Source organism: Penicillium taxi, assembly GCF_028828555.1.
Source record: "Penicillium taxi strain IBT 34144 chromosome Unknown utg000001l_segment0_segment0, whole genome shotgun sequence".
Classification (NCBI taxonomy): Eukaryota; Fungi; Ascomycota; class Eurotiomycetes; order Eurotiales; family Aspergillaceae; genus Penicillium; species Penicillium taxi.
In genome coordinates, this window is record NW_026643203.1 from 4,656,844 (window position 1) to 4,680,806 (window position 23,963).

The window sequence follows — 23,963 nt, forward strand, 5'->3', positions numbered from 1 at the left end:
ACACAAAAGGCTAAAGAGCGAAATGCGGACTTGCGTGATGATTTCTATCATTTAATCCCGGAATTTAGCTCACATCAGCTCGTCTAGATGAATCTGTGATAAGCGAATTAGGTTCAGACGAACCGGTCTCCACCCAAGTTTCCAAGTTCCATCGTGATCATACATATGCCCAATATGGTTTTGTTCTCTCTCGAGTGTTCCGCGGCTCTACTGATGCGTTCGTTTTCGAGGATTATATTGAACAGCTTCTCAAGCATTGCGGGAAATGGCCGGAGCCGAAGTCTGTATTAGTAATGGATAATACCTCGTTTCATCACTCAGATATGTTTAGAAGCTGGGACACGTCTGGCATGCAGGTCTTAATAGAGCTAATTTAGATAGAGAAGTGTTTATAGTATGACATTAAATAAGGACCTGTTTTTTAGAAACAGAAAATAATGTCAGATAGGTACTCCATGCTAGTTGGTATACATAGAATGTACTATGTAAATAGTGTGTTCCTTATTCTGTGGAAGCAAGGATACTTATTCTATTAAGGGTGCACAGGGGTTAAGTACATTTGTCCACCGCAGGAAAAAGATAGGACCGAACAGCTTACCCCTCTCCAGCCTAAGTGTGAATCTCTCCACGAAACGCAGAAATTCAGTCACTTGAAAATACTTTGCAAAAATGACCGGACGTCTAAAAAACAAATTTAATCGACTACTTCTCAAACACAAGAAGACTGGGAAAGAGGACGCCGGCATTGATCAAGTGGTGGACCAAAGAGACAGCGCAACAAATGCTAGAAAGTCAACGGGTAGCCAGGCTGCAATCCAACCAACCCAATCAACCGAGATATTTGAGCCACAAGACCTATGGCAGGCTGCCTATGACCAGCTCGATGTGAAACAGCAGCAGATTTTGTCTAGCATACAAACCCCTTCTAAATCAAAAGACAAGAACGCTAGCTCGAGGGAGCTGATCGACGATATCGTCCGAGTGACAAAGCAACAATACGAGACATACCAGCAGAAGTCAGACGATACAATCCGGAAATCTTCGCAAAAGATCATCAATGCGGTACTATCCTTTAAGGATATTATTACTGCGGTTGCTGCACTTGACCCTACACAGCATGCAGCTAGTGCTTGGACAGTCGTGTCGCTTGGTCTATCAGTATGTATTACGGGTTTCCTAGATATGCCATCGAAGTATTCTTTAACAGGTATTTTAGATGACCCAAAACTATCAGAATGCAAGAAATGCATTGTTTGAATCATCAGAGTACCTAGCCGATGTCCTTGCACAAAGTGCCTTTATCGAACGGAAATTCTATCTGGACGGCCACCCAGATACCCGAGATCATGTGCGAAGCGTAATGATCAGTCTCTACAGATCAGTTCTGCACTATTCAGCACAGATTCGGAATGCCCAAGAGTCTAGTATGGGAAGGATTCTCTTGGACTCTATTACTGGCCCCCCACTTACGGAGCTCAAGACCTCACTCGAAAAAGAAAGGGAATATTTAGGCCGTTGGGTTCAGCTAGGCGGATACCTTCGCCATGAAAGGGACGCAGAAAACCTCCTTGTCAAAATCGATGACCTAGGCGAATCTATGAAGCTTCTTCTCGAGAAGTCTAGCTTTGAACATCTACATGTCGTGGAGAGAGCATTATATGACGCTCATGGCCACGAGCATGAGGATCCCTGCCTTCAAGGAACTAGAACCGAACTCCTTTCACGTATCATACACTGGGCGGAGTCAGATGATAAACTCATATTTTGGTTAAACGGGATGGCAGGGACCGGAAAGTCTACTATTGCACGGACAGTTGCACAAATATTTAAAGACAGGGGACTGCTTGGTGCCACGTTTTTCTTCAAACGAGGCGAAGCCGATCGTGGTATTGCAACCTACTTGATAACCAGCATCGTGGGACAGCTAGTTACCAAATACAGACAACTGGCACCTGAAGTTTTGAGCGCCATCAGGACTGATCCGAGAATCACATCGAAGTTCCTAAACATTCAATTTGACCAGCTTCTCTACCAACCTCTCTCAAAACTACAATCAGACCAATCAACCACAACTGTGTTTGTCATTGACGCTTTAGATGAATGTGACGGGGACGATGACATAAAGCTTATACTTCATCTCTTATTTAAATTACAAGAGATTAAGTCTATACGTTTACGGGTGATCCTGACGAGTAGACCTGAGCTTCCAATTCGTTACGGCTTCCAGGAGGAAAAGAATCACCAAGACTTAGTCCTCCAGGAAGTTCCTGCTCCAGTGATCGAACGCGATATTCGCCTGTTTCTGCAATACAAGCTTAAAGTGATACAACACGAGAAGAAACTTCCCTCGGACTGGCCAGGGAATGACAATATTGATAAGCTGGTGCAGATGGCTGTGCCTTTGTTTATCTTTGCAGCCACAGCATGTCGCTTTATCAAAGATGGACTACATCCCCAAAAGCAGCTTCAGAAGTATCTTGATATTGGAATCACAAGTGCAACACAGATGGAGAAAACATACCGACCAATTTTAGATCAACTTATAAGGAACGATGAAGAGATTCTACAAGAGTTTCAAGAGATCGTCGGGGTTATTATCCTCCTTGCTACCCCACTCTCAGTGACATCTCTTGCTCTGCTTTTACAAAAGTCATCACATGAACTCAATGACTTACTGGGTTTTCTATCTTCGGTTCTCAATTTACCAAGCGACACAAACACTCCAGTTTCTATTCTACACCTATCGTTTCGAGATTTTCTACTCAGCACAGAAAGTGACTTCCGTATTAACAAGAATGATACACATCGAAAAATAGCATCGAACTGTCTCCGCATCATGGAGACTAGGCTTAGCCACAATATCTGTGATCTAGCAAGTTACGGCCAAGAGTGCAGAGATATCGATCCTCAGATCATCCAGCAGCGCCTCCCAGCTGATTTGCAATACTCCTGCTATTATTGGGTACATCATCTAAAGCAGAGCCAGGGTGGTATTTCTGAATGGGAAGTTCTCTCTTTTCTTAAAAAAAGATTCCTTTACTGGTTGGAGGCCCTAGCTTTGATGGGAAACATATCCGAAGCTGTAACAATGATAAAGACACTAGAGTCAAGCATATGGGTCAGTGTCGAAAGTTTATACTAAGATACCAACTAATAGATATCATAGAAGAAACTGGATCCTGCTCTTTCAGGGTTTTTATATGATGCAAGAAGATTTACTCTTCAAAATGCTTATTTAGCTGGCATTGCTCCGCTACAGCTCTACTGTTCCGGTCTAGCGTTTGCACCAACACAAAGTGTCATCAAGGAGACATTTCTTAGCGAAATTCCAAATCAGATCCAGCCGCTACCAGCGGTAAAGGATTCCTGGAGCCTAAGTCTACAGACGCTAGAGGGCCATTCAGATTCGGTTACATCAGTGGCCTTCTCTCCCGATGGGCTCACGCTGGCATCGGGCTCATGGGATAACACCATCAAGCTCTGGGATACGGCGACGGGCACGCAGCGGCAGACGCTAGAGGACCATTCACATTTTGTTGTATCAGTGGCCTTCTCTCCCGATGGGCTCACGCTGGCATCGGGCTCATGGGATAACACCATCAAGCTCTGGGATACGGCGACGGGCACGCAGCGGCAGACGCTAGAGGGCCATTCAGATTCGGTTACATCAGTGGCCTTCTCTCCCGATGGGCTCACGCTGGCATCGGGCTCATGGGATAACACCATCAAGCTCTGGGATACGGCGACGGGCACGCAGCGGCAGACGCTAGAGGACCATTCACATTGGGTTACATCAGTGGCCTTCTCTCCCGATGGGCTCACGCTGGCATCGGGCTCATGGGATAACACCATCAAGCTCTGGGATACGGCGACGGGCACGCAGCGGCAGACGCTAGAGGACCATTCACATTGGGTTACATCAGTGGCCTTCTCTCCCGATGGGCTCACGCTGGCATCGGGCTCATGGGATAACACCATCAAGCTCTGGGATACGGCGACGGGCACGCAGCGGCAGACGCTAGAGGACCATTCACATTGGGTTACATCAGTGGCCTTCTCTCCCGATGGGCTCACGCTGGCATCGGGCTCGGATGATAACACCATCAAGCTCTGGGATACGGCGACGGGCACGCAGCGGCAGACGCTAGAGGGCCATTTAGGTAGGGTTACATCAGTGGCCTTCTCTCCCGATGGGCTCACGCTGGCATCGGGCTCGGATGATAACACCATCAAGCTCTGGGATACGGCGACGGGCACGCAGCGGCAGACGCTAGAGGGCCATTCAAATTGTGGTACATCAGTGGCCTTCTCTCCCGATGGGCTCACGCTGGCATCGGGCTCATGGGATAACACCATCAAGCTCTGGGATACGGCGACGGGCACGCAGCGGCAGACGCTAGAGGGCCATTCAGATTCGGTTACATCAGTGGCCTTCTCTCCCGATGGGCTCACGCTGGCATCGGGCTCGGATGATAACACCATCAAGCTCTGGGATACGGCGACGGGCACGCAGCGGCAGACGCTAGAGGGCCATTCAAGTGGCATTAACTCATCAGTCTTCTCTACTTATCCTGGTGAGCTTCTCGAAAAAGCTCCTGAAACTTTCCAGATATCATTATCGAGTAACTGGGTTAGTTTTAGAGGGGAGAATATACTATGGCTCCCTGATGAATATCGTTCATTTTCATGCCAGGCTGTCAAAAATGCCACACTTGCACTCGGATTTCGAGATGGACGAGTCTTGATTACGGGATTCCATACGCATATATTATAAATTACGTTGTTTGTGTTGAGATAATTCTAGATTCAATGCCCATACAGATACGAGACGTGATATTATCGCCTAAGCAGAGTAAAATACTATATAATAATACAGGTCTATATATTTTCCGCCCACTCTTCTTGATCGAGTCTATCCGTAGTTTATCTTAGCATTAGGGTCACAGAAATTATGAAAGAGTAAAAGTGGTGACACCGATTTCCTAACTCTTGTCAAGCCTTTACCACCATAGCTGAGATTCCGGCAAAATTGAACGAATCGTTATCAATTGAACTCAAGATCACAGTCAACCAATTAAAGAGCATTATATCCTCATAGTCTATCATAAATCCCTCTCAGGGTAAATCTATCAAAATTCTAAATCTGTCACTCCTTCTTCGGTAGAACATTTTCAGTCTCAGTCTCAACTACTTCCTGGCCTTCAATATAAGCACCAGCGGTCTTCTCAAGGTAGGCAGAGTCAGGAGTGCGCCTCACACCATCAATAAGCTCGTTGATTTGCTCAAGAGTCTTGCCCTTTGTTTCAATCCAGAAGAAAGCGACAAAGAGCAGCTCGATAACATCCCAAACACCGTTGATCATGTAAATCTTCCAGCCGATCTTCTCAAGTCCGATAGGGAAGGCAAATGTAGCCAAGAGTCTAAGAAAAATGTTAGATGAATATCATGGAAAGAGAAGACGATTGCCAACTTACCCGAATCCAGATGCCATGAAGGTGTAGATACCCATTCCGCTGGCACGAATGGAATAGTGAAGCACTTCTGGAGGATACATGACAGACAGAGGAGTCCAGCCGAAGCTATAACTTCCCTGGAAGAGGAAGATAGAAGCCACTGTACCATAAATGCCGGATGTGTTGGTAGAATTGCCGTAAACCTTTGTCAATGCGCCCATGATGAAAATGAAAATGGTGAGTGCAGCAGTGCTGCTGATCGCCAGCATGCGACGACCCATACGCTCAGCGCAGAATGAACCGATGATGCTGACCACCAAGCAGAAGGAGTTGAGAATGATGTTGATCTCAAGCTGGGTGGTAGTATCAGTGATACCGGCATTGTCCAGCATATCACCCAAGTAGTAGGATACAACGTTGTTGCCTTTATATTCGTCAGTCATGTTCGATAGTTTACATCGATAGGGCTTTTCTTACCGGACATCATTGAGAAGACTGCAACGGATAGAGCAAGCATCATACGCTTGCGGTTGGCGGGGGTCTTTACAGTGTCAATCATAGTCAATTTCTCTCCGGCGTTTCTCTCCCACTCGATCGCTGCTTTAATTTCACCCATCTGGATCAAAACCTCAGAGTCGGAGATATTTCCATCGGAGTGAGTGGCTGCAAGCGCTTCTTGTGCCTCCTGCTCGCGTCCATTGAAGATGAGCCAACGTGGAGACTCGGGAACGAAAGGTAAAAGAATAATGCAGATGATAGTGAACAAGGCCTGCAGGATGGAAGGGATTCTCCATGCCCAGGTTGACTGTAATTCGGCTGTACCGTAGGTAATTCCAGCTGCGATCAAAGCGCCTGTATATAAGCCGGTCAGATAATCTGAGCCAGACAGAAAGATGTGGGCTATTTTGATTACTTACCGACATACCAGAAGTCATAGTACAGACCAAGGGTAAAAGCACGGTATTTCGCGGGAACAATCTCAGACAAGTAGGTCGGTGCTGCTGTAATAGATATTCCAACACCGAAACCAATGATGAAACGACCTGCGATGAACATGCCGATGTTCTGAGCTGCAGATTGGATGATAATACCGATCAAGGCAATGACCGAGGCGATGTATAGAGTGGGTCGGCGACCAAGATAGTCACACATCCATCCATTGAAAAAGCCAGCTACACAATTTCCAACACTGACAATCGATGTGTTCAGTGCTGTGGTGACAGTGGTAAGGCTGAAATATTCGGTATAGGAAGGCAGGATGTTCAGTCCATTCCTGAGAGGTTCCAAAGGTTAATTCTATACGGAGTAGAGAGGAGATATTCAAGGCCATACATCATCGACGAATCATAGCCGTATGTCTATCGCCGAGTTAGTCTGACCCTGGGCAGTCTTGAACTGTGTATGAAAGACTTACAGCTGATTGAACCATGCATACTAAGATAAGCATGCCGATGAGTACCTTTGAAGAGCGACATATTGTCTTCGAGATGTGTGTATCAGTCCTTGCTGGTACCTTTGAGAAAAACATAATGGTGATTGAAAAAGGTCAGCTCGATCTCTTGCCTTCGACAAGTGATTTCTCCAGGTGCCATTAATCCTGTTAAGTATAAACAAATGATAAGTCACTTTCAAAAGAGGAGCATATAATCCCCCGGGTTTTTGCCGGGAATAGTTATCAATACTGGCAAGGTGATGAATCATTGTCATCTCATTGGGTGTAAGAATGTGCGTATCTGATTATGGAGATAAGTGACTTCGTCGGATCGCCCGACCCGGGAAAGATTAGACGAATTGATAATAGTGATTAAGCTTTATCTTCCGCACGGCTTTAAAGTTTTGAGTTAAAATCCTCCAGTTTTGATTGGCTGGCACAAAAAGGATTGCGATAAAGCCAACTCATACTAAGTATACATTCCAGGGCTAATATCATAATCCCGGTCCGTTTGGTTTGTTCTCATCTATACACCGTATACAGGAATAACTAATAAAAGTGTGTGGAGCGCCACGCGACCGCGGGTGATTTAATTCCGAACCAGGAACCCTGAGCCTTCGAAAGAAAAATTCCCATCGCTCGAAGTTCCTCCTTGCTCATGTCCTCCGTTATGAGGTCTCTAGATATTATATCATCCTAATCTCTCCTTCAAGGGTGTTTCTTCACTATCGCTTGGAGTACTTCTCCGTTAAGCAATGGTCCGCACCACCCGTATACATCGCAACGACATTGCTCATATCGAGGGCAGCTGTAAGATAAGATTAGCATATCCTCCAATCAAGCTTTAAAATCAATAATCAGACTCACTGGACTGCATCCATCCCGAATATAATGTGCCAAAGTTTCTCCATCACCCAGCCCACTCCAAAATCATCGGTCATTTTTGTCGTGGCCGCCCATTCTAACATCCGCATATAATCTTCTCGAGGTCGTTCTAGAATTCTTTTTCGACTCACGGCAAATTGCGCACAGCACACATTTCCTAGTTCCACAGGCACTTTGTCAATTGGTACACTAAAAATTTCTTGATATGCATCTGAGAACGAGGCGCGGATGTCGTGTGCATCTATGTCGGCCTGAGATGGGCTCAAGGGGAAAATGCTTGTTGGACACCCGGGGTTTAGTTCGCAGCGAAGGTTGACATAGCCGTGGACATCCACGGCCTCAAAACGGATATGTTTCAGCGTATTATGAGTGTATGGTCCCAAGATATCGTTATGCCACTGTTCTGGGTATGCATGAATAAAAATGGAGTATTCTGGAAGTTGGTCGTAGAAGTCGACGACATAGGATAAGTAGGCGGCTGTTTCTCGGCCGCGACGTGTGAACGGAAGAAGAAGTCCTGACTCGGGGGACTTTTCTGTTGTATAAATGAAAGGTATGTGTCCCCTGGGTCATTTTAGCCAGAGAACAGAAAAGTGATGACCGTAGATGAGCGGTGGATGACTGACATCTCATTACAATAATCATTAAGCCAGGTCAAGTCATCTTTTTTTATTGATGAAAGCACAAGGCCAACGCTGGAATTGACAGGATGTGAAATATACGAGTTCGTAAGCTTTGCAAGTTGTCGAACTGTTTCGCGGCGTTTTGGATATAACCAGTTATCTGCATTGACGATTGTCAAAAAGTGCTCAGATCCACGGGTGGTCCCTGCAGATGAAAAGCTCTATGTACCTTTAAATCCTCTGAAATTATCTTGAAGCAATAGGAAAGAAGCCTCAAGCACGCCAATCACAGTCAGTGCAAGGATCACAGCGAGAAGTCTCTTAGGAGCAAGCCAAAAGGACAGCCGTGGGTGAAGCATTGTTCAACAACTATCCATCACCTGCATTCACGAAAATATACAAGAGTGACTTTCAAAATCCGGGTGGTCTATGACAATTATATTTTTGTCTGAATATGCGACGGGCTTTTATCAAGAATAAATTTTAGAATATTTTAAGGGGGGGGGGCCGGAAGTCGGAAATCGGAAATCTCAACCCATACAAGACTTGCCAAGGTGCACCTTAGAAAGCGACTGATTAAGTGGAGGTCAATCATTCGGACTCCACTCTGTAGGTCAGCGTGTACTTTAGAACAGTACAAAGTACGACACGCGTCGTTTATAAGGCTACACTTGAACAAATCAAATTGAGCCATTAAGTGACCAGTCCTAACTCAAAGAGACAGGTCAACATGCCCAAGTGGAAAAGTGCTAAAATTAGGGGTGCAAGTCGGCAATTAAGTATTCGGCGATAGGTTGACTTGACCTTGGCAGCCTAGGCAGAAGCAAATGTAGAAACGAGCGATAAACTTCGACATTAGCTCTAAAATTAGGTCCAAGGTTACAGATATAACTATGGAAGTAGACAGCAGTGATGACAGTACTAAGTCGAGTATCTTAGTGATACATTATCCCAAGGGTCTTTAAATCTCGTCGGATTCGAACATTGGAGCTTTTACCTAAAATCACGCTAAACTAGATCGGGATTTGGGACGAACCATATTTCAAATATTTCAAATTGTAATGTGTAGTCCATATGATGGCATCAAGTCATTACAAATGAGCAAGTCTTGTAATAACGTGCCTATTCGTGCTTAGTCTAGCACATTCTGCACATTAATTTAGCCGTCGAAGGTTCCCGAGGTCGTGACTGTTGATTTGTGATATAGAGATAATCAGGAATTCCCTTGGCAACCAATTGCAGTGGACCTGAGCAACATAATTGTGGGTCCAGTATACCTTAATAGTACTAGCGTATTAATCCAGGGCTTATTGATGATCCCTAAGACCTTCATAATCTATGACGAGACTTCAACTGGCCAACCCATTTATATAGCTGATTGTTCGCCCTTGTTGATGGAAACTTCCATTTTTCAGACACAATCTTGATTCTTCTTCTACAGCTTTACACCTCAGAAAAGTCTTTAAAAAAAAAACCATGTCGAAGCCACTTGCTCACGCCAAGATTGTTCTCCGCCATTCCAACGAGCGCGGATACGCAGAACATGGCGGTTGGCTTAAGACCTTCCACACGTTTAGTTTTGCTGGCTACTACAACCACAAGTTTATGAATCATGGTAGCCTACGTGTTTTGAATGAAGACCGAGTCTCCGCCAGGAATGGATTCGCGACACACCCCCACAAGGATGCGGAGATTTTCAGCTATATCCTCAATGGCGAGCTCACTCACCGTGATAGTACGATCAAAAAGGGTACCGAGGGAGCGCAGGGCAAGCAATTCTACCGCATGAAGCGTGGAGATGTCCAATTTACTACTGGTGGAACTGGTAAGTTTTCTTTATAATCTCGATCAGCCGGAAGTTATGCTAACAAAGGACCAGGAATCTCGCACTCCGAACAGAACGAGTCAAATAAGGAAGTCCACTTTCTTCAAATCTGGGCTCTTCCCTGGAAGCACGGCCTCAAGCCAGCGTATCACACAATGACTTTCAGCGAGGAAGCAAAGAGAAAGGCATTTGTGCCTATCTTATCACCACTTGCTGCTGGTCCTGAGGCCACTCCAGCGGAGGAAGAGGCTGCTGTTCCTAAAATTCCTGAAACTATTCCAATTCATGCTGACTTCATCATGGGTGCTGGAATTATCGAGCCCGCCACCACGTTCAAGTGGAATGTGGGTGCAGGTGACATTGTCGAGTCTAAGAAGAAGCGCAATGTCTATATCCACTTGCCCATGACCAAGAAGGGCAAGTCCAAAGTCAGGCTTAATGGTAGTGATGATACTATCTTGGAAGAAGGAGATGGTGCCTTCGTCTCCATGGTGAATGCTGGAGACAGTCTTTCTGTTGAGAGTATTGGGGAAGTTGAAGCAGAGGTTATTGTTCTTGACAGTAACTAGACTTACACCATTGGAAAATTTGTTCGCCATGTACGCCCGTAATGTCTGCAAAATGTTTTTGTTTTGGCCAATATTCAATTCTTGGAATTTTTCTCATAATATTTGTTAATAAAATTTGTTATATCTGAGCTATAAATGGCTTTATTAGTTATAGAGATTGAGCGAAATGGCATTGAATCAATAGAATATTATGATACAGGCTCTGTGGCGGATCTCGCATCCATTTAAACAATACTAGCGTTCGTATGCTATTTGTAAATCTGTTGGGGATTGACTCAAGTAGGTGCGAAAATTATAGAGGTGGCATACATCTTAGTCCCGAGGTCGCGCTCAAGTCTCGTTGCTGTTACTCTATACCCGTGGACCTACGTAATCATCGGTGTCTAAAATAGTCATATTTAGAGGTAGACTAACTAGTTAGCGGTGTGACCCGAGTAAGCAGTATGTGTATATAAGTGATACATTCTAGAGATGAGACCATTAGACAGCTTCTCTCCTATGAGTTGGTCTCCTTCATCTCCACTACTCCTCCGATCCTGCGTCTGTTTGTGGAGTGTCTGGTTCGCAGGCAGACACACTATGGTGTTCCTGTTTCCCAGTTCATTGGGTAGGTGGATGAACAACTACAAATTAAGCACTTCGGCATCCATGGGTACCCAGGTATGTAGTAAAATTGCAAGGTTTCTTTGATTGTCGAGCAAGAACCTTGGAAATGTACCTCGTCTTACAAGGCACCAAGACTTCTATTTTTCCATAATTTTCCCTGAGCAGGGCTTTTTCTTAATTATTCCATTGATAGACCGAGCAAAATGTTCTTTGATGAATGAAAGGCTTCTGGCCACCACCTGTCCGAATTCTAATAAACTGGCCATTCCTTTGTGTCTGCAAGGATAGGAACTTTCATTCTATGTAATCGACACTCAAATAGCATTCCAAAGACAAATCGGGGCCAAAGAGACGATAAACACATAACTTAATACATCAAAGAACAAGAGAGAGAATTTCTGTAAGAATCAACCTCAAATGTCTTGGTGGGCCGGATGAAATCTCGGAACTTCTAGGGGGAAAAAGAAGACTCACTATCATAATCACAATGACTGAAAGAACCTTAGGCCTTTCAATGTCCTAATTTGCTCAGACTTCCGGGGTTTCTTCTCTTTGACGAAATGTACTTCTTTTATGTCCAGCGAAGGTTCTAGCATCAGCTATCTTCTACATTGGTAGAATCCTTCTTTGTTAAGCACCTCATTGCTGAACTTTTAAGTAGGTATGTCTGTTCCTTCTACTAGATTGTTTTACTCTAAAGCTTTTTTCATTTTTTGAATTGACATCTCATTGTGGTTGGGGGCTATGCAAACTGCCTTAAATATGCTTAAGCGCAAAGCCCAAGAGCTCAAAGAAGATGTTACGGCGGAGGTTAAGGATGAAGAGGAGATTGGGGAAGAAGAAGAAGAGGGACAAGAGGAGGAGGAGGAGGAGGAAGAAGAAGAGGAGGGTGAGGATGATAGGGAAAGGGACGATGGGCAAGTGGAGAATGAAAATGAAGTTGAAGCTGAAAGTGCGGATGAAGAGGAGGACACAAAGAGCTTTATCCATGGCTTCCAAAGTGGGTTTTCTAGGGGTTGGCGCGAGGGTCAAAAAAGTGCCGGCAAAGGGCGTAAGTCCAGAGCGTCACAAACACAAGATTTGGACATATCCATGCCCGATGCTCCACCGACAGAGTCACAAGAGCGAAGAACAGAAACTTTTACGAGATGGAGATCGCCCCAGCAAAGCTCAGGGAGCTCTAATCCAAATCATTCTAAATCATCGACATATCAAAGCAGTGACAAAGATCACCACCCTGGGGATGGACGAAGCTCTAAGAGCCCTGAAATAATTCAGCAAATGTCTGAGAGCTCTGGTACAGTTCAAGCGCAAAGTATTGGTAGCTCTATTTCGCCTGCAGTAACGGAGGCGATTTCGAAGGTAAGCATGGCAGGCAGATCACAAATCGCCACAGATAAGAAAGGAACCAAGGATGGATTTTACGCCTACGGGGATGCGAATGACGATTCAGAAGACATCACTTCGAATGAACTATATAATATGCTTGAAATCCGCCGTGGTAGTAATGATTATTCCATCAGATCCTCACATGTTGATCCCCCACCTCTATACTCAGCTAGGCCACCTGACGTTGAAATCCGTGAGAGTAATGACACTGCTGTTATATCCTCGAATGATTCAGACTCTGACCAACCTGAGGTTGAAGTCCGTCCTGGACCAAACAAATTACAAGACGGTGGGCATAACCCCTTCAAGGATCAAGGAGAGAACGAGGATGAAGAATCAGAAGACATCAGTTCGAATGAATTGTATAACATGCTTGAGATCCGCGACCAACCTGAGGTTCAGAGTGAATCTGGGCCAGAGAAATTGCAAACAGGTGGATATAACCCATTCGGGAATCAAAGAGAGAACGATGATGAAGACTCAGAAGAAGAGGACTTGTATAACATACTTGAAACCCGTGACCAACCTGAGGTTGAAAATTCAGGTAGAGGTTCCGAGAGAGGCTCTGGCCCACCTAACAACGCTACCTATATCGGTCCAAGGTCTACGGGGCAAACTAGGGGTTCTATCAATGGCAAGTCATCTTCAAGTGGTGACTCTGAATTTGACGAGCCTGAAGTGTCACTCGAAATTCGTGGTGATAATGATTCCGACTCCGACCGATCCGAGGTTGAGATTATTGATGACAATGATCCTATCGAGCAATCTTCAAGTGACGAGTCTGATTCTGAAGAGCCTGAGATTTTACTTGAGATCTGTGGTGATAATGATTCAGACTCCGACCGACCTGAGACTGAAATGATTGATGAAAATGATTCCGACTTTGACGAACTTGAAGATAAGCCTGAAATCCGTGATGATGACTCCGACTCTGACCGACCTGAAATTGAAATAATTGATGACGACGATTCTATTGAGCCATCTTCAAGTATTGACTCTTCAAGTGAAGACTCCGGCTTTGACCGACTTGAAGTTGAAATCATTGATGACGATGATCCTATCGAGCCATCTTCAAGCGTTGGCTCTTCAAGTGAAGACTCCGACTCTGACCGACCTGAGATTGAAATTAATGATGACAATGATTCTGTCATCCGATATTCAGATTCAGATAGCGATTTTGAGAGAGGCTCTATACATATGAGTCCACCGGCTCCACATGAAAAAGCTACCCATATCGGTCCAGCACGTCCAAATAGACTTGTAGGGACTCGAAGACATCAAGGCCGGATCGACTTCATTCTTTCAGGTATTGATGAACGGTGTATCTATTATGACTATGAAGGCAGATACGGCACTCGACAGGCAAGACACGTTATCACTGTAAAATGGATGGGAGATGGTCCACCACCCAAAAGGTGTCGCACAGACGATGGTGAAACCCTCAGAAAACGCCGCTCTAGCAATGATGAATCTGGTCCATTGTTGAAGCGCCAGCGAAGAAACTAAGTCTAGAGTCTCAGTGAGGGATGAGCTCAGCTTTGAACAGAGCTGAGAGTGAGTTTTCATATAAAACTTGTCAAGTGCAGTTACATTTCTCAAGGTTACTGACATATATTTAGGCTGCGTTCAATGCACACTGGATATGTGTCCAGATACCTAATCAACCATTCATTCAAGACGGAAGGCTACCTATCTACCTAGGCAAGTATATAGATCCGCGGGTATCTAGCTACCCAGGCGGAGGCAGCAACATGTATCACAAGTACGTATTTCAAAGTTATGCTCACTTGATATAAGTTCTAAGGTTGTTCTCAATAATTCAAACCATGTACTAACTGTATCAAAAAAGGAACAATGCTCAAGAGTATTAAGGTTCTATGAATGATACTCATTTGTAAGAGTGCCCGGGTAGCAGCCTTGTTGATTTTTTTTTACCTCAATATCCTGCACTGGTGACTACGGTATTTATTCCTAGTTTTACAAACTTAATTTGAGTTAAGATAGATAGCTAGTTAAAAAATAGCTGCACGGTTAGGCTGGTTAGTTGGGTAGTTTCATTTCTTAGCGCTTACGTGACGTGTCGGTGTTATTCAAGGTTCCAGGCGTGTTTGGTTCTATTATTCGAGTTACAGTTATTGGTTTTCTAGTTGTAAATGATCCTGTTATCTTCTTTGTCTTCAATGTATTTGAATCTAAATTCAATCCCAAAGCAATCTCGTTCCACTCGTGTGTTTGAAAGTAAACCTTGAAAGAAGCCCCAAGAAAGCCCTGAAGTTGGATAGGCTCTCCAACCTAGGAACTTCTATCTGATGCACCCGTTAACATTCTAGAAACGCCTCATTGTTAATAAGGTTATAGTTCCGATTACATAGTGCATACGTATTGCGGTGGCTGATCCAGATAAGAGTGAAACGCCAGATCTCAAATTCAAACTAGATGTCTTGCATGGATACCGACCCACTAGCACATGGCATTATCTTGGCTCAATCAAAAAACAGGTAAATCCCGCAGATGCCTTGTTGATGTCCATGGATAGCATCCGATAAACTCCGAAATGCCTATTTACTCCTGCTCATCAGAAAGGAAGGGGAATGGGAATATGGCTTGGTCCAACTCTTGATTTCCAAGTGGAAGTTCACTCCGTAACCAAGGCCCCGTATATATCCATCGCAGTACCTTCTCCGTATAAGAGGCGGTTTAAATCCAATCTGGAGAAATGGCATAATACGAACAAGATTTGATGGTGCAATTGGATATGCATCACGCAAGTGGGCTGTACCTTTGTCTCCACCGAGATCAAGTTTCAAATATGCTCTGTGCACTTGGCTTGACTGCCACGCTTCCCAGAGTGAAAGATCTAAGTTGATCCGTGGTTCCTGACTTTCGAGAGTTTCCACTACAGATGAAGACCCATATTAATTATGGAGGTGGCTAGAGACGAGCATTCATCATTGGCTCGTGTATGGAGATCTCACATATAGCGGAGTTCATGTTTTTGAGACCTGGTGGCAAGTTCTGGGACGTGCGTCGTGCATTCTTGGGGATCAATAGTACGGATCCGGATCCTTCCTTCACTGTCAGCAGGTAAATGAGACGAGAAACTGGGCACTTCCAAGTTTGAACTTGGAACTTGAGATGTTTGGATATCAGGAGTGATATGAATTGGGGAATCATGACTCTATATGAAACAATACGGTGCATTGGAAGTTCTTCATGAATCAATATAAGTTTGAACCTCGATAACTTGCCGAGTCGCTTATGCTTACGTTAGTGTCCAATAATAGAAAATAAAAGGGGCGTAAGACCCACAGAACCATCGTACTATACCTAGTATAGACTAGGGCTGCGGCCCACGAACCGTTCGAGGTACTGCATACGTAGAGAAATTAACTGCAGGGCCGTTCAAATGTGCAAGGGAGGACATGCGGGGAGTACAAAGATAATCCACATCCACGTCGTATATTCTGTATGTATACTCCGGACATGGAAGGCGAGGATAGAAGGAAGGGAAAGAGTAAAAAAGATAGGGCGGAAGCTCGGCACTAGCTGTTTTTCAACCCCCTGAACCGCCTTCTTTCCCCCTGTCAACTTCAATGGCACGAGGGAACCTTTACCTTTTGTGGGGGACGATCTACCCCTGCGGGAAGCAAGAGTACGGCATTTTTTCTGAGGTTTTGTGGTTCGGTCTCTTTGGTGTTCCTGCCATATTTTCTTTCGATTTTTCTTTTTTCCTTCCTTATCCAACTCTCTCAAGCAGTTTCAAACTGAAATCAATCCTTTGAGTATTACGACATTCGCTCCCGTACAATATCCCTACATTCCTTACACCTTAAGATTACATTTCGTTCTTTCACGTCTCTGCGCCTTCGATGTCAACCGACCCTACTCACAATGAGTGTTGTCGCCATTAGGTCAGATAATACGGCTGTGCCGTTTGATGCCCCTCATGAAAAAGATTGGACTGTGGCAGTACAACCTGTGTCCTCTCGGACATCTTCCATCTCATCCTACAAGTCCAACTACACTACATCTACTGCACCAACTTTCTATTCTTCTCCATCTCCGGTCTCTTCTTGCCGTCAGTTCGACTCTGTCGGCTCTATACCAAAGAATGTCGAGCGTCGAATGACACAACCATTGTACAATTTGATCCTCGATAAGCTAGAAAATTTACATAAAGGCCCGCACCAGACGGGTTGCACAACATGCTTCCAGCGTGATCTCCACGCCTTGTCCTTGACCAGTCGGTCTTGGGAAAAAGCTGTTCGAGGAAAACTGTGGGTGAAAGCCTAAGAAAGTGCAATCTCAAAATGTTGTCGTTTCTAATGCAACTATTCTACAGATATAACCACATTCATATCGTCGGAAATGATTCCCCCGCCCAATTGAAAAAACACCGCCTCAAAAAGGGTAGCCGCTTAAAGTTACTGCGGCGCACCCTACGAGAACGAAAACTGCTAGCCAATCTTGTTAAGGAACTCCGGGTTCCTCAGATGGACATGCTCTTCACCACAACGAAACATAGCTCCCAATGGCAGGATTACCGCGACTTGATTGCATCAGTCGTGATGGTTTGCCCGAACCTGGAACGGTTAATCGGCTTGACCATTCCCTATTGTCATCAATTCGACCGTCTTACTCATGCCTTGTCAACTCGCAAGCAATTAAAGGAGCACACCTGGGTGCTGGGAGAAGCTGCAGAAGTGACCGAAATGTCCCCTCGTGGCTCCTCTTTCGCCGGAAGTTTAGGACCATCCCAGATGTATGAATTTCTCAATTACCATGTCGAATGGTCGAACTTAGAGACCTTGATGCTTTACAGCTTGAACGGCAACGGTGCATTGGAACCAAGTCTTTTTCTCCGCATGTTCGATCTCTTGCCATCATTGAAGAATCTTTGCATCTCCTCCTTCAACGAGGACGCATTTGCTGACAGTACATTGCTGTGTCTGCCACCGTTGGAATCATTAAGATTGGAGAATCTTCCTGGAGTTAGCGACACTGGTCTCATGCAATATGCCGCGCGTCCCGACTCCCGTTCTCTCAAGTCACTAGTTCTGGTGGAGCAAAATATTGAGTCCATTTTGGTCGTCTCAAAGATTCTCTCATCGCTTCGACAACTAGAGCGTCTCAAGTTCGTCCAGGCTGGCAAATGTCCGGTGATGCCCAGCGAGGACATGGTATTCCAACCTATCCTGGCGTCATCTAGTCTCAAGTATCTTCATTGGGACGTAGCCTGTCCAGATCCGACCGCTCTTACGCAGCTGGACCTTCACCCATTCCAACAGCCTCCCAAACAAACGAACTCCCCCAACTCACATCTCGCTCAAAGCATTCTGTCAGCCGGCTTCCCGAAACTCGAAACTCTTCGTGCACCCAATGACGTGGAACCTCCTGGTGCACTTCAGGCTGTCTGCAAACCGATCACCAAAGGCCGAGCACTTCTCCGGCCAGATCGATATAGTCTTCCTCGCAGCTCGCATGGCTCCGTGAATACTCGGCCTCTCGCTCTACCAGCCGGAAATAACTTGACCTCTGCCCGTATCCGCGCGCAGACCTTCATCGATATGGCCGTTAAAGACACAGAATCAGGGCTGCGTGTGCTTATTCAAGACTACTCTGATGATTATGTGCCAGACAGCGCGCCTGCAGCATTCGAGGATGATCCAGATCAGGAGATGGACGACTATGGCATCTGGGCTGCTGTCGAGAGATATAGAAGGAATCCTCCAGCGACAGAAGGTCCAAAAACAGTATACGAGTTCCACATGCCTGCCTACATGGGTCGCATAGGTCTCGTTGACCCTCTCACCGGCGCGTCTATACCTCAATTTCTCCTTCGCCCCGACATCCCCGGCCAAGAACCAGACGGCGGCTTGATTGGATGGAAGCAGCTTCTCGTGTCCAACCAGTCACTATCATATGCCGCTGGAGTGGGAGTCCATTGTTCCGATAATCGAAGTTCGACTTTCCCATCCTCAGGCCTTGATGACCTAGTCTCGCCGGGAACGCCGGTCTGGACTCCTACGCCGCCGTCGTCAACCACATCCCGGTTTGCTTGGGGCAGTCTGGGCAGTCGGTCTTCTATTGCACCCACAACACCTTCAACTCCTATTACACCTATAAGCAGTATGGCATCGATCAATGCACTTCCTTGGGATAAAGATACTTGCACTGGATCCTGGAACCATAAAATGGGCCGGGACTGGTGGTTTCATATGGAACGAGATCGCCCAGGACACTCGGATCTCATCGATATCAGCAAGCTCTTTTAACATCTCCATTCTCCTTACACCCTCTCCATTTTCTTCTTTCCTTCATTCGTCTCTTTTTCCTCTACTTTCTTTCCCTCTTTCTCTATCTCTCTCTCTCTCTCTCTCTCTCTCTCTCTCTCTCTCTCTCTCTCTCTCCCTCTCTCTCACACACACTCACATACTCTCTCCCTCTCACTCCCTCCGTCTCTCCATCCTCATCTATCCATCTTCCTCGTCTTGTCTCTTTACTACGCCATATACCCCACACTTCGCTATATGATTTGTTCCTTGTTATATCTTCACAGTACATATTCTACGTTTAAACATATTTTATCTGGCGCTTTCTTTGGTTATCTAATGTTAGGGGGTGGTTTTCAGCTTCTTGATCTTATTTAATCCTACTTTTCACTATTTTGTCCATTATCTCTTTCTATATATCTATATTTCTGTCATATAATTCCGTTAGATATCGTTTGTTGCGCTCGATCAACTTTTTTGCGACCTGGATCTGTATTACCTAAATATGTAGGTAATCGGCCTGAATACATACTTCCAACTTCCCAAACACTCGTGTACACCTAGCCAGGACTATTCCTATATGCACTTTCAAAAGCACTGACTCTGATTCGCTCTCTAGGTAGCCCTGGAGGGCTCTTGTCTGTAGCTAGTTTATTTGTGGACACCAACGCCCTTTTCTACTATCAAAGCCTGTTTTCATTCACAAATGGTCATGTAGCGTTAAAAGAAGAGAGATAAGGCAGAATAATCTGTCTATCACAGCTCTTGAGGGCGGTGAATTATTGCCATGCATGATCTACTATGTATAAGTTATCCTGTATCTACTTCTAAGGCTCTATGATGCCGCATGCGTACTATCCAGACGTCTTTTAGTCTTCCTTTATAAGAAGTAGATATTTATAGACATCTCGTTACAGTTTGTTTTGACTGCTTATCTACTGCATGACTCATCCGGGGTTTCATTCGGCCCGATAAGCGAATGGGGACTGATAAGCATCGCAGTCCTTCTCGAAAAATAATCTATAACCCCACCATTGCTCGTCATTAACATTCAATCATGGATCCGGCAAAGCCTACTGAGCTGCCTGAGCGGCCAAAGGAGCCCGAGCTGCCTAAGGAGCCCGGCACTCTGTCCAAGCGAGAGAAGAAGAAGCTGGAGAAGAAGGCCGCAAAGAAAGATATGCCCAAACAACCAAAGGAGAACCAACCGAAGCCGACCAAAGCAGCCAGAGAGCCTGTCGCTCCCAACGACCCCGATGCCATGTTCAAGGTTGGCTTCCTCTCTGATGTCTACCAGGAACGACCACTTTCGGACACCATCACCAAGATCCGCACCCGTTTCCCGCCTGAGCCCAATGGCTTCCTGCACATCGGTCACAGCAAAGCCATTGCCGTCAACTTTGGCTTTGCCAGACACCACGGCGGCGAGTGTATTCTTCGTTTCGATGACACAAACCCAGAGGGTGAAGAGGAGCGGTACTATAATGCTATTAGAGACATCGTGAGCTGGCTAGGCTTCACTCCCGTGCAGGAAACCTGCGCCAGCGATAACTTTGACAAGCTCTACGAGTATGCGGAGGATCTGATCAAGCGTGACGGTGCATACTTGTGCCACTGCACCAAGGCCGAGGTCAAGGCCCAGCGTGGTGAAGGCGAGGGCGGCCAGCGTGGCGGAGAGCGTTTCGCCTGCAGCCACAGAACACGACCAATTGAAGAGTCCCTGGCTGAGTTCCGCGCTATGCGCGATGGAAAGTACAAGGCTGGTGAAGCGGCTTTGCGAATGAAGCAGGACCTCGAGGACCCTAATCCCCAAATGTGGGATTTGTTCGCGTGGCGCATTATGGATACCCAGGACAAGGAACACCACCGCACTGGTGGCAAGTGGAAGATCTACCCTACATACGACTTTGCGCACTGCTTGTGTGATAGTATCGAGGGTATTACGCACTCGCTGTGCACGACCGAGTTCGAACTCTCTCGTGTCTCTTACGACTGGCTCAACGAGAAGCTAGACGTTTACCGCCCCATGCAGCGCGAGTACGGTCGTCTCAACATCACTGGTACCGTCCTCTCCAAACGAAAGATTATCCAGCTGGTTAAAGAGGGCCATGTGCGTGACTGGGACGACCCGCGTCTGTACACTCTCATCGCGTTGCGCCGCCGTGGTGTACCCCCAGGCGCTATCCTCTCCTTCGTCAACGAACTCGGTGTCACCAAGGCCGTTACAAATGTGCAGGTCAACCGTTTCGAGCAAGCCGTTCGTCAGTACTTGGAAACCAGTGTTCCCCGTTTGATGGTTGTCACCGAGCCTCTGAAGGTGGTCATCGATGACCTGCCCGATGACCACGAGGAATTGCTCGAAGTGCCCTTCTCCAAGGACCCCATTTTCGGCACCCACAATCTCCCCTTCACTAAGACCGTGTACATTGAGCGATCTGACTTCCGCGAGGTCGACGCCGCAGACTACTTCCGCCTCGCACCTGGCAAGACAGTTGGCCTCCTCAAAGTTCCCTACCCAATCACCGCCACAACCTTCGACAAAGACCCCGTTACTGGCGCCGTTACCTGCGTTCACGCCAAGTACGAGAAGCCCGAGGAGGGTGTCGCGCCCAAGAAGCCCAAGACCTACATCCACTGGGTTGCCGATTCCCCTAAGCACAACAGCCCTATCCGCGCTGAGATCCGTGCTTTCAACCAACTTTTCAAGTCCGATGACCCCTCTGCTCACCCCCAGGGCTTCTTGGCTGATATTAACCCCGATTCCGAGGAGATTTTCCCCGACGCTATGGTTGAGAACGGCTTTGAGAGTATCAGTCAGTCTGCTCCTTGGCCTAAGGAGGCTGCGAATGGTGGTGATGTTTCGGAAAACAAGCACTCTATTCGCTTCCAGGGTATGCGTGTTGCTTACTTTGCTGTTGATCGGGAGTCCACTAATGACAAGCTTGTTCTGAACCGTATCGTTACTCTGAAGGATACTCAGGGTAAGAACTAGAAGTTCGGAACGGTGTCTGATATGGATTCATGATCACTGCATTTATATTCTCCTTTTAACTTTTTTGGGGGATTGAAAATACATAACTATATCCACTTTCTTCGACTTTCTAGTTTAATATCAATGTTTCTTCCAACTGTTGATTTTGTGTTTTATTACGATCGGCATATTAGTTTATTTAGATACTATGAGATGTAAATGTTTTTGCCAAGTCTATTATCATGCTATTTGATAGACGTAGTCGCCCGTATTGCATCGCGAATTAAGCTGCAATGTACATACATGACATGACAGGGCACGGAAAAAAGAACAAGGATAAAAGGGGGAAACATCAAGCCGAGAGAATTGCCACAACTAGACGTAAATACCCATGTTGATATCCTTCTTCTTGGCCTGGACTTCGGAAATAGCATCGACGTAGTTCTCATGGCCAACCTTGGTCATACCCTTACGCAACGCGATCATACCAGCCTCAACGCAAACAGCCTTGAGTTGGGCACCACCGAACTCGTCTGTGCTGCGAGCCAGCTCGGCCCAGTTAACACTATCCTCCACAGACATCTTGCGGGAGTGGATCTGCAAAATGTTGGCACGAGCCTCCTCATTGGGGAGAGGGAACTCGATCTTGCGGTCCAGACGACCGGATCGAAGAAGGGCGGGATCAAGCACATCGACACGGTTAGTCGCGGCCAGGACTTTGATACGGTCATCTGAGGCGAAGCCGTCCAACTGGTTCAGAAGTTCCAGCATGGTACGCTGCACTTCACGGTCACCGGACTTTTCGGAGTCGAATCGCTTTGTGCCTACTGCGTCTAGCTCGTCGATGAAGATGATTGAGGGGGCCTTCTCCTTGGCCAGTGCGAAGCAATCACGCACCAGCTTGGCTCCGTCTCCGATGAACATTTGCACCAGTTGTGGTCCGGCCAACTTGAGGAATGTTGCGTTCGTCTCAGCAGCACAGGCTCGTGCCAGAAGTGTCTTACCGGTTCCTGGGGGACCGTACATCAAAGCTCCTGGAGAAAAGAGAATTATCAGCATGTAGATAGGCAAGCTCGTTAGTGGAACATACCCTTCGGGGCCTTGATGCCAATCTTCTTGAAGCGCTCGGCCTCCTTCATCGGCCATACAATGGCCTCTACAATCTCCTCAATTTGCTTGTCCAGACCACCAATATCCGTGTACTTCTCCGTTGGTTTCTCGTCCACCTCCATGGCCTTAACGCGGTTGTCATACTCGGCTGGTAGTGTGTCCAGAATGAGATATGAATCCTTATTGACACCGATCAAGTCACCGGGCTTGAGTGTCTCATGATCGACGAGACCAATGAGGGGAAGGAAGATGGTTTGGCGGGTGGAGGTCTTTATGACGGCAGATTTGCCCACACGTGTGGCGTCCAGGTCGATATTGGCCCCTTCCTCAGCTGCCTCGGCCTCTACGTCAAGATCCAATAGCTCGACAACGTTTCCAACAAGATACGGTAGTTGTCTGTGAGATAGAACATCATGTCAGCATCCCGTAATATTAATGACAAATGCACCAAAGCTCCAGCTCCAGAGCTCTCGGTGATCCACCGGCAATCCTAGCGGGGAGTGTGAATCATACCTGTTGTTTTCGATCTTTTCTTGGTTATCCTTGACCTTGTCTCGCATTGTGCTTTGCTCGTGTGTCAAGCGCTGGAACTCGCTCTTCATGATCCGCATCTCGTTCTCCAGCATTCGCCTCCGCTTGACGATGTCTGCCGTGCTTGAGTGCAGAATTTCTTCATCAATCAGCTCCTCTCCATCATCCTTCTTGTCAGAATCTTTCATTTCTTCATCGCCGTCACCGACGGGCTTCTTGCCATCGCCATCGCCCTGCTCTTCCTTCTTGTCTTGGGTTTCGCGCTCAAGGTCGTCGAGATCCTCAAGAGTCGACATG

At 46.3% G+C, this 23,963-nt stretch overlaps 8 protein-coding genes across 8 annotated transcripts; 5 read left to right on the forward strand and 3 right to left on the reverse strand.

Moving 5' to 3' along the window:
• Positions 1–669: 669 nt before the first annotated feature.
• Positions 670–4,774, forward strand: N7495_001665 (uncharacterized protein; the record flags this gene model as incomplete). The annotated part of the gene is made up of 3 exons (XM_057204335.1): positions 670–1,158; positions 1,217–3,118; positions 3,167–4,774. The coding sequence occupies 3 exons, from the start codon at positions 670–672 to the stop codon at positions 4,772–4,774; spliced, it is 3,999 nt and encodes a 1,332-aa protein (XP_057068408.1).
• Positions 4,775–5,146: 372 nt separating this feature from the next.
• N7495_001666 (MFS sugar transporter-like protein) lies at positions 5,147–6,900 on the reverse strand (the record flags this gene model as incomplete). Its single annotated transcript, XM_057204336.1, has 6 exons — positions 5,147–5,420; positions 5,475–5,877; positions 5,931–6,305; positions 6,371–6,726; positions 6,786–6,811; positions 6,868–6,900. 6 exons carry the CDS (start codon positions 6,898–6,900, stop codon positions 5,147–5,149), a joined length of 1,467 nt encoding a protein of 488 aa, XP_057068409.1.
• An 848-nt stretch (positions 6,901–7,748) lies between these two features.
• On the reverse strand, positions 7,749–8,752 carry N7495_001667 (DUF3431 domain-containing protein; the record flags this gene model as incomplete). Its single annotated transcript, XM_057204337.1, has 3 exons — positions 7,749–8,300; positions 8,372–8,598; positions 8,623–8,752. The coding sequence occupies 3 exons, from the start codon at positions 8,750–8,752 to the stop codon at positions 7,749–7,751; spliced, it is 909 nt and encodes a 302-aa protein (XP_057068410.1).
• A 1,117-nt stretch (positions 8,753–9,869) lies between these two features.
• N7495_001668 (pirin family protein) lies at positions 9,870–10,787 on the forward strand (the record flags this gene model as incomplete). Its single annotated transcript, XM_057204338.1, has 2 exons — positions 9,870–10,218; positions 10,273–10,787. 2 exons carry the CDS (start codon positions 9,870–9,872, stop codon positions 10,785–10,787), a joined length of 864 nt encoding a protein of 287 aa, XP_057068411.1.
• Positions 10,788–12,155: 1,368 nt separating this feature from the next.
• Positions 12,156–14,288, forward strand: N7495_001669 (uncharacterized protein; the record flags this gene model as incomplete). The annotated part of the gene is made up of 1 exon (XM_057204339.1): positions 12,156–14,288. The coding sequence occupies one exon, from the start codon at positions 12,156–12,158 to the stop codon at positions 14,286–14,288; it is 2,133 nt and encodes a 710-aa protein (XP_057068412.1).
• A 2,385-nt stretch (positions 14,289–16,673) lies between these two features.
• On the forward strand, positions 16,674–19,057 carry N7495_001670 (uncharacterized protein; the record flags this gene model as incomplete). Its single annotated transcript, XM_057204340.1, has 2 exons — positions 16,674–17,059; positions 17,125–19,057. 2 exons carry the CDS (start codon positions 16,674–16,676, stop codon positions 19,055–19,057), a joined length of 2,319 nt encoding a protein of 772 aa, XP_057068413.1.
• A 1,054-nt stretch (positions 19,058–20,111) lies between these two features.
• On the forward strand, positions 20,112–22,046 carry N7495_001671 (glutamine--tRNA ligase; the record flags this gene model as incomplete). Its single annotated transcript, XM_057204341.1, has 1 exon — positions 20,112–22,046. One exon carries the CDS (start codon positions 20,112–20,114, stop codon positions 22,044–22,046), a length of 1,935 nt encoding a protein of 644 aa, XP_057068414.1.
• A 354-nt stretch (positions 22,047–22,400) lies between these two features.
• Positions 22,401–23,962, reverse strand: N7495_001672 (proteasome regulatory particle base subunit RPT5; the record flags this gene model as incomplete). Its single annotated transcript, XM_057204342.1, has 3 exons — positions 22,401–23,059; positions 23,116–23,531; positions 23,649–23,962. The coding sequence occupies 3 exons, from the start codon at positions 23,960–23,962 to the stop codon at positions 22,401–22,403; spliced, it is 1,389 nt and encodes a 462-aa protein (XP_057068415.1).
• Between the last annotated feature and the right edge of the window lies 1 nt (position 23,963).